This window comes from Podarcis tiliguerta, assembly GCF_965153285.1.
Source record: "Podarcis tiliguerta genome assembly, chromosome: 11".
NCBI classification, from domain to species: domain Eukaryota; kingdom Metazoa; phylum Chordata; class Lepidosauria; order Squamata; family Lacertidae; genus Podarcis; species Podarcis tiliguerta.
This window is the reverse complement of record NC_139544.1, coordinates 63,193,274-63,202,752: the sequence shown is the minus strand read 5'-3', so window position 1 is coordinate 63,202,752 and position 9,479 is coordinate 63,193,274. Positions and strand designations below refer to the sequence as shown.

At 47.7% G+C, this 9,479-nt stretch overlaps 1 protein-coding gene across 2 annotated transcripts; it reads left to right on the top strand.

The window, feature by feature from the left end:
- Positions 1-1,763: 1,763 nt before the first annotated feature.
- LOC310659478 (B-cell differentiation antigen CD72-like) lies at positions 1,764-7,593 on the top strand (the record flags this gene model as incomplete). Of its 2 annotated transcripts, XM_083403106.1 has the most annotated exons (6): positions 1,764-2,231; positions 2,526-2,615; positions 3,288-3,590; positions 4,423-4,592; positions 5,431-5,516; positions 6,332-7,593. In XM_083403106.1, the coding sequence occupies exons 1-6, from the start codon at positions 1,808-1,810 to the stop codon at positions 6,468-6,470; spliced, it is 1,212 nt and encodes a 403-aa protein (XP_083259232.1). In that variant the 5' UTR covers positions 1,764-1,807. The 2 variants fall into 2 exon arrangements, with proteins under 2 accessions (XP_083259232.1, XP_083259233.1); XM_083403107.1 differs by lacking the exon at positions 6,332-7,593 and having other exon boundaries at positions 5,431-5,520.
- Positions 7,594-9,479: the final 1,886 nt, after the last annotated feature.

The window sequence follows — 9,479 nt, the reverse complement described above, 5'->3', positions numbered from 1 at the left end:
TTCCAAATCCCAGTTGCTGGAAGCCATAGGAAGGGGGTATTCTCTGGTGCTCAGATCCCGCTTGCGGGTTTCCCATAAGAGGCATCTGGTTGACCACTTGGAGGGGGGGGGCAGGATGCTGGCCAGGATGGGGCGTTGGCCTGATCCAGCTGCAGGCTCTTCTTATTTTCAGATTTGTTTCTGGCAGCACCTGCCTGGGAGCCACATCTGCATTGCCTTGGGCTCCAGGATGGAAGAGGGGGGGGGCAGGAATGAGAGAAAGGGAAAAAGGGAAGGAAAACAAACACCCGAGGGGGAGGTTAACAACATTTCCCTTCCCTAGTGCTTGCAGGGGACTATATGCCGGGGGGGGGGGGCAGCATCCATTCCATAAGTGGTCAAGCCTTTGATGGGGGATGGACTGCAGGTTGTTATGGCAAAATCTGGGTGCGAGGCTGCTCTGCCACCCAGCTCGTCGGACTAAGTCCGCGGGTCTCTGTGGAGGAAAATGAGTTCAGCCGGAGACAGGAGCAAACTGCAGAAGATCCATGTTTATTGCGCAACAAGGTTCAAGGTTGAACAGCGAGAAAGGGGTGACATGAACTTTTGAAACTTCCCTCCATGTCCCAGAATACAGTGCAAAATACATCCCAGTTACATCATGAATACATTAAGAAGAGGTTGGGTTACACAGGATTAACATGTGGAGGAGGGAGGGGGGAATATGCAGAGCTGGAGATATGCGTAGATAAGCACATCCTGAGTCCAGGTGATGAGAAGACAATGGTCCATGTATGCATAGTCTGCCACCTGGCATTGCCCAGAGGAAAGGCCAGGCAGAGTGATTTGACAGGATTAGGGTCTTAACACCTTGCTTGAGGGATTATGGAGGACAGGGAAGGTGTCATGGAGTTCTAGAGAAATTGAGCAAATTGGCACGTTGATTTTCTATGAATTTTATAGATTTTAGTCCCTTTTGTCATTGACAATTGAAATAAATGGATATATTGTAGCAAAGGAGGTGAAGAAGACATGCCCCCCCCTTCCGTATCAAGGTATAACCATTTCGGTTATTTAAAAAAATCAGGCCGCATGTTGCCTTCAATTTTTAAAGTTCCTTTTGTTAATAGAGAAATCTGAGGGCTCCCTTGGACAAAAAGCAAGGAGACCAGCCAGGAATACCAGAGCAAAACAGCAGCCAGGAGGCTTGGTCTTTCTTGAAGACTGTCGCAACAGGACTCCCACCTGCCCCCAGGTGGAACAAGATGGAGGCCCCAAACAAAAGAGAACCCAAACTTTTATTAGCTGCACATCCCCATGTTACACCCCCCCCCAAAAAAAACTACATCATGGTTACATCATGAAAGGGGAGGTCTGGTGGCAGTAATCTGAGCATCCTGGACCCTGCCCCACGGTTCCCCTTGCCCTCCACCAAACACCCATCAAGTGGAACAAAAGAGATATTTACATTTCCCTGTTTCCCAGCCAAGTTAATCACACCCTAATAAGTTGAATTCATAATAATACCATACAGCTACTATCATAGGAAACATAGAATTTCAGAATGGGAAGGGACCCCAAGAATCATGTAGTCCAGCCCCTACAATGCAGGAATCGTACCTAAAGCACCCCTGACAGATGCCCAGGGCTTGAAATATCGCTCTGTACAAAAGCACCACCAACAAATGCATCCAAGTTGGGGAAGGAAGCAGCTGAGAAAGAGGAAGCCTCATGTTTTCTGCAACACTCTGCTGCTCCGCTGTGCACCGAGGGGGCCATGCATCTGCCTAGGAACCCTTGAAGGGCTTGCATGAGACTTTGACTTTGCATGCCAAATAGACAAGACACCATGTGCTGTAGGAAGTCTGGTGCTTGTGGTTGGTTGACAGACCCTATCAGATTTCAGTTTCTTTCACTTGCCATCAATTTCATCTTTTCTTCAGACAGCCCAGGAGCTCCCAGCCAGCCAGGCCTCTCCCTTTGCCATCAGTTCAGGCACAGCAGGGCCTCCCCCCACCCCAGGATGGCACAGGATGTGACCTACGCTGACCTGCAGTTTGTGAAGACCCCTCCGGAGAGGAGCCAGGAGAAAGGTGCATGGAGCCAAGTGGACCAGATCCAGATGTCCCCCTCCGTGACTCACCCCTCAGCTCCTCTTCCAGACCCTGGAGAGGGAGAGCTGACCTATGAGAACGTCCAGGACCCCCCTTGCCAGGGGGAGAGGAATCCCACCCCCACTGAGGGCACGAAAGGTGAGTGCCGGCCAGGTCTGAACCCACCTGGATCCTCCACCTGCCATGAGGAGGAGGATTTGGGGGCATTTGGGCCCATTACTTGTCTCTGCAGAGGAGGGGCCAGTCTGTTCCTTCCCCACAAATAAGACTGGCCACGATTGCAGCAAAGAAGCTTGGGCCCTGGCAGGGAACTGGGGGCTGCACTCAGTTCCCTGTCTCCACACAGCCCTCCCTGCAGGATCAGGCTTCCTTTGAGGGTTGAACCCCATCTTACAGGAACAGCAAACTGACCCCACTGAGTTTCTCTTCCAGAGTCGGACCGTCGGTCTTGGTACGCCATCCTGGCATTGTTGGCCGCCTGCCTCTTCCTTCTCACCGCCGCCATAGGACTGGGGGTCCGATGTGAGTAGCGGGTGCCCCCTGCCCAAGCCCATTGAGCTGATAAATGGGGGAGGGGGGAAGCACCCTTGGGTGTTGCAGGCATTTGATGCAGAGCTTTCCCTGGAGCCTGGGCCCAGAGACAGACAGCCTGGCACCCTCCAGGCAGAGGGCCTTCTCGGTGGTGGCACCTGCCCTGTGGAACGCCCTCCCATCAGATGTCAAGGAAATGAACAACTATCTGACTTTGGCAAGACATCTGAAGGCAGCCCTGTTTAGGGAAGTTTGTAATGTTTGTTTCATTGTGCTTCTAATATTTTGCTGGGAGCTACCCAGAGTGGCTGAGAAAACCCAGCCAGATGGGCAGGGTGTAAATAAAAATTATTATTATTATTATAGACTCCAGTTCCCATAAGCCCTGGCCAGCATGACCAGTGATCAGGTTCAAGGGGAGCTGGAGCCCCACAACATTGGGAGCGCACCTCATCGTCTCCCCCGATGTAGGAAGCATTTGTATAATACGTAAGACATGCATAGCCTGTGTTTGCATATCTCTGAGCAGCCGTTCCATTGGGCCAAGCCAGCCTGTGTGCCCCCCCATCCAACAGAGGCTGGCTCCCCTCTGCCATGCTCCTTCCTGGCACCTGAAGCTCCCTCCTCCTCCTCCTCTCATGTCGCTCCGCTTGTGCTCTGCAGACTGGCAGGTCTCACGGCAGCTGCAGCAGGCGAATGAAGATGGCAGTGCCCTGGAACGGAAAATGGGCTCCCAGGAGGGCAGCCTGGCCCAGACCCAGGCCCAGCTGGAAGAGGCCCAGGAGGAGCTCCACTCCACCAACGGGACCCTCTGGAGCTGCCTGGCTGCCAGGAACAGGACGCAGGAGCAGCTGAGGCAAGCCAACCAGAGCCTGATGCTCACGCAGCAGGAGAAGGAGAAGCTGCAGCAGCATCTGGACCAGACCATGAAGAGAATAGAGGACACCAAATCTTGCCAAAACATTGGTATGCCTGTTGCACTCTGCTCAGGAGGCTGGCAATGTTGAATGCTGAATGCTGTATTGTGTTTTTAATATTGGATTGGGAGTTGCCCAGAGTGGCTGGGGAAACCCAGCCAGATGGGCGGGGTGTTAATAATAATAATAATAATAATAATAATAATAATAATAATAATAGGGTTAGGGTTTGAATCCCCCAACGGGGTGAGCTCCCGTTGTTTTGTCCTAGCTCCTGCCAACCTAGCAGTTCAAATGCACCCCAGTGCAAGTAGATAAATCGGTACCACTGTGGTGGGAAGGTAAATGGCATTTCCATGCGCTCTGGTTTCCATTATGGTGTTGTGTTGCACCAGAAGTGGTTTAGTCATGGTGGCCACATGACCCAGAAAGCTGTCTGTGGACAAATGTTGGCTCCCTCGGCCTGAGAAATAAGATGATTTGATTCAACACCATAGTGGCCTTTGACTGGACCTCACCGTCCAGGGTTCCTTTACCTTTTACCTGTCCCCATAGCCCATCCTGTGTGGACATGATTCATGTCATCCACACAGGTGGAACGAATGTGGCAACTGGGCAACTTTCCGTATGTGCATCTGCCTGCACTCAGGTCCATCCTATCTGTCTCTGCTCAGCGGCTGGCATGGTCGGCCATGCGGTCTGAACTGGGCCCAACACAGGTGCTTCTCATAATTACCTCTGGATTGGGAACATACACCCCATGTCCCCCTGGACTCTCAGCCCATGGACTGGGGACAGATCTGGGTCGCACCCTAAGCTGGCCTGAGACCACGTGGCTTTCAGCTCAACGCTTTCCTTTGACCTTCTCTTGTCTTCCTTAGGCTGTTGTCCCCGTGGATGGAATCTCTTCAGGTGGAAATGCCTGTGGATTTCAGAGGAAATGAAGACTTGGGAGGAAAGCCAGGAAGCCTGCAAGTGGAAATCATCTCAGCTGCTTGTTTTAAAGCCCTGGAGTGCAAAACAGCTATGGGGTGCCGCATTCATTGATAAGGTAATACCTTTGGGGTGCCAATGCCTCAGACTTTAAGGAAGGGGGCTGCTGGTGCTGGGGAGTCAGGTCCAGAGTCTAGCAGATCATGAAGAAATATCCACCAGGAGAGGGAGCAAGGGGAAAGAGATAACCCCTTGATTTCTCAGTGCGCTTGCCAAAGAAACACCATTGAACTGGTGGGGATTCAGTGGGTCACTCTAGCCCCCTATGTAGATTGTGAAGGAGAATGTGCACAGGATCTGCTCCTGAAGAAGCTGTGAGCACTTTTGAACTTCTGGGGGAAGGGGAGGTATATATTTGGGAGACTTTGTATACTGACCAGGGAATGTTTTGTCATGAGTTCAGGAGTGCTAGACTCCTCTAACTCCAGAGAAAGTCAGAGAGGCCGAGCTGGATGGAATCCAAGGCAGCTGTGGTGAGAAACAAGACACTTTGGGGGTGTTGATGCTGTGAACCCCTCCATCACAGGCTCAGGTTGCATAAATGTGCACTGCAAATAGACCATATGTCATAAAGACACCACAGTCTCCTCTGTGCCTCATTTCCAAAAGGAGACACAAAGCCTGAGTGAGTGCCTGAAACCCTTGGGATCTCACACCACTCAGAGATTGGGGCTCAGAGATGCAACAGTAGACCTTGGCTGGAGATAAGAGCAGCCAACTCTCCAGTCCCAGACACAGAGCTGGGAAGGGGTGTTGTGGAGGATTCTGGGACGGGTGTCCTGTGGACTATTAGTAACTGTATTGGTTCTGCAAATATGAGCCTCTTAAAAAGGGAGGAAGGAGAGATCCATTGGGAAGGAGGTCTTTCCCCGTTAATATTTTATTCTTTCTCCTAGAGTGATCAATACTGGATTGGACTTAAAACAAGCTGGTCCTCCTGGAAAAGCTCTTGGAAATGGATTGATGGTAGGGGCTTTGAAGAGTAAGTGGAAGAGAGACCATCCTTTTGCTACCCATCAAGTCAGATTTGCTTGGGTTGAACAGAGCAGAGTTCCCCCCATCAGCCCCCCCCCGAATCTGCAGCCTGCAGCCTTTCCGTACTTTTAGGGCTCCTCCCCACAGAAACACGCTCTTTACCAATGGAAACAATTCCGTAGAAAACCCAGGCTGACATTTGCTTACTGGGCAAAACTGGGTTTTCTGTGGAATTGTTTCCATTGGTATCCCAGGAGAAACTGAGCCATTTTTGAGGTGTTCTGGAAAGTCTTATTTTTTCCCCAAAAGTGTGTCCAGCCTATTCAGAACAAAACCTTTCCAGGACAATAATTTGGAAGCAAAGCAATAATTCAGATATGAAATCAGTCCAAGTGACCCTGAAGGCTCTGCTCTGCCTCCACGGTCTCTGAATTCCAGGGCTGGAACCACATGAGGGGAGCCTTGCTTTGGAGCGTCCCGTTGGGGGCGTCCGATGGGCCACTGTGAGACCAGGATGCTGGGCTAGATTTGCCCCCCTCCCCTGCCCTGATCCAGCATGTAAATTGGGCAGTGCGTGTGAGAGTGGATCTGGCTGAGGGACCAGATTAGGCCAAATCTGACCGGTGCCCCCCCACCCCCACCCATCTGCTGACGTCCCAGTGACCTCAGGTGAACTTTTTTCGGCTATACGTCCATCATCCTCAGTCAGCATGAATGATGGACAGGGTTGGCGGGAGAGCTGAAGCCCAGAAACTCAGATAACGATGAATGGAGAGGAGGGATTGGGGCTCTTTGCCTTGACTGTCATCTTTGTCTTTCTAGCGCTGAAAATATTGGGACTTGTAGCAGTTCTAGCGGCAACTGCCTTCTAATGAGCAACGGAGCCCTGCAATGGTGTTCCTGTTCAAAAAGAATCAGATACATCTGCGAGAAGAACGCTCAATATCCGCAGCCAGTGTGAGCTCAGTAAGGTCAAAATATGTCCAAAGACCCCCGACAGGCAAGGCCTTCTCTGGAGGAGCCAGCATGCCTTTCCTGCCATCAGGCCTAACTTTCCTACTACATACGCTGAATGTGTGTCTTGTGCTACTTGTAACAGCCATGGTCCCCCCATCCACGAATCCTGTGAACCATATTTTGTTAGGGGTGTGGAGAGACCCCCTTCACAGAACTACAGTTCCCAACTGTGTTGGCATCGCCAGAGAAGAAGAAGCAGCAGCAGCAGCTGTGTCTGTAGACACCGATAAGGGAGAGACATGTTTTGTTGCAGGTGGGGCAGAGGAAGGTGCCCGGTTGCGTTGCTGCAGATGCACCAGGGCGTTCCTTCTCTCTCTGCTCCTCCCAGCGGTCATTCCTCTTCTGGTCCTGCTGTGGATACACACCTTCCGGTTTGCTAGTAAAGATGAATTACTGTGCTGCAAAATGATGCATGTCTAAAAAGCGTGTCACCAACAAGACCAGTTTGGAAAGCTGTGCCTTCCAGTGTCAGGCTCCGAATGGTTCCCTTCAGAGAGGGGCCTCCTCTCCCTCTCCCTCCCCTAGGCTGGAGGGTCAGGGGAACATTTACAAGGTGACACAGCCTCTAGAGGGCCACTGCCAAAGCCATTTACAGCGGTACCTCGGGTTACAGACGCTGCAGGTTACAGACTCCGCTAACTTTGCTTCAGGATGAGAACAGAAATCGCACAGCAGCAGCGGGAGGCCCCATTAGCTAAAGTGGTGCTTCAGGTTAAGAACACTTTCAGGTTGAGAAGGGACCTCCGGAACGAATTCAGTTCTTAACCCGAGGTACCACTGTATTGGATCTGGAACACACAAAAGGAAAGTGTGGTTTATGGTGAGCTGCAAATGGCTTTATTCTCTCTCTACTCGCAGGAAAGTCTTGTTCTTTTTCTTTCATTTCATTCTTCAAATTATTGCATTTTGTGTTTCTGATATTGTATTATGGTTTGTTGCTGCTGCTTTGTAAGACCACTCAGGAAACTGTGACTTTCAGGCAACCGTATAACAAATTTTATTTATAATTATGAAGACTTTTCTATTGTTAAGAATACGAATACGAATAGTAAACATAAGATTGAACCTGAGTGTGAGCTCATGGCTGGTCCCTCTCCTTGGACAAATGCTGTAACAAATCAATGCACACAACCCCCCCCCCTCTCTCTCTCTCTCTCTCACACACACACACACACACACACACACAGAACTTGGGCCTCCCCAGTGACATTCATTTGCTGGAGGTCCAGGGCAGGACATGCTTGATGCTTCATGCAAGACTGAACCAAATAGGGTGGTATTCAACTGAGAGTAGACCCACTGAAATTAATGAACATGACTGATTGAAGGCTACTATTTCTTTTTATTTTTAATTTCTCTTTATTAATTTTTATACACACATATACACACATATGTACAGAAAATAAATTCTTCACGGGAAAAAAACAATAATAAAAACAACATAACTAAATTATAAGAAAACGGGGAAAAAACCCAGAGACAAACATGTAAGTTATTGACTTCCCTCCACCTCAGTTTTGGGTTATGTAATACATTTTCTCCCGCAGTTTATCTTTAAAACTTTTGTATGTCGAAGGGTTATATTAAGCCTACTGTGATCTTTGGGTTTTTTAAATCTACTTCAATATAGGTTATGAATTTATTCCATTCTTTAATAAACTTTGTTTCTTTCTGGTCTCTGATTTTTTGTGTTAATTTTGCCAATTCTGAATATTCAAATAATTTACTTTGCCAATCTCTTACTGTTGGGATATTGATTGATTTCCAATTTTGGGAGATTAAAATTCTAGCAGCTGTTGTTGCCTACTGGAATAAGGTCTGGTCCTCTTTCTTAGTTTCGTTGTTGGATTTTTATGTCTCCAGATGTCTATCAGATCTAGATTTCCCACCAGATTATTAAATGTTCTTGGTAATTTCCCCTGCTTAAGTTTTCTTCTTTTCACGCTTCTATCTAATTCGGGTGTTGGCACGGCATTTAAATCTCCAAGTAAAATCATCTTATGATCCTCCAATTCTGTTAACATTTGTTCCAATTTTTTTAAGAATTCAGCTTTATTCGTATTTGGTGCATAGACATTTATAACGTTAATCTTTTCTCCCTGATGGTTGATTTGTACTCCTAAGATTCTTCCTTCATCGTCCTTACATATTAATATTGGGTCCCATTTCTCCTTCATGTATATCACAACTCCTCTTTTTTTATTAGTGTCTGAATTAACAAACTCTACCCCCAACCGTTTATTTACTAGTATATGTTTGTGTTTTTTTGCCACGTGTGTTTCCTGAAAAGAAAACACATCATAATTTTTATTCTTTAACACCTTTTGAATTTTATTCCTTTTAGATTTTTCGTTCAAACCATTTACATTCCAGGACAGAACCTTATATTGTTTGACTTTAATTTATATTCTAGTCGACCTCTTCTCTGTTAACTCTTCTTCTTCCTCCTCCTCTTCTTCTCTACCTACTGCTCCTTCCTCTTCTACTTCCTCTTCTTCCTCTTCTCTCTCTCTCTTTTGCTTCTCTGTGTTTTTTGCCTTCTTTCCCTTCCTCCTTTCTGTATATCTCCCTCCTCCTCCGTACCTTTCTTCCCCTTTTCCAAGCTCCTTCTCATATCTTCTCAAAAAAATTCTGCTTCTTGTGTATCTGTCAATCTGAATCTTTTATCTTTATAATAGAAGGTAATTCCTTCGGGGAACTCCCATCTATACTGTATATTGTTTCTCTGTAAGACACTTACTATTTGTCGGTATCCTTGTCTTTTACGCAAAAGTCTAATTGGTATTTCTTTGTATATAATAATTGTTCTGTTTTCAATTATTAATTTTTTCTGGTAACTTGTTCTTAATATCATATTTTTCATCTCAATTGAATTGAAAATCATCAAACAATCACCAGGAGATTTTTTTTAGTTTGAGCTGCTGAGATTTCACCCTTATTCTAAATGCGCTTT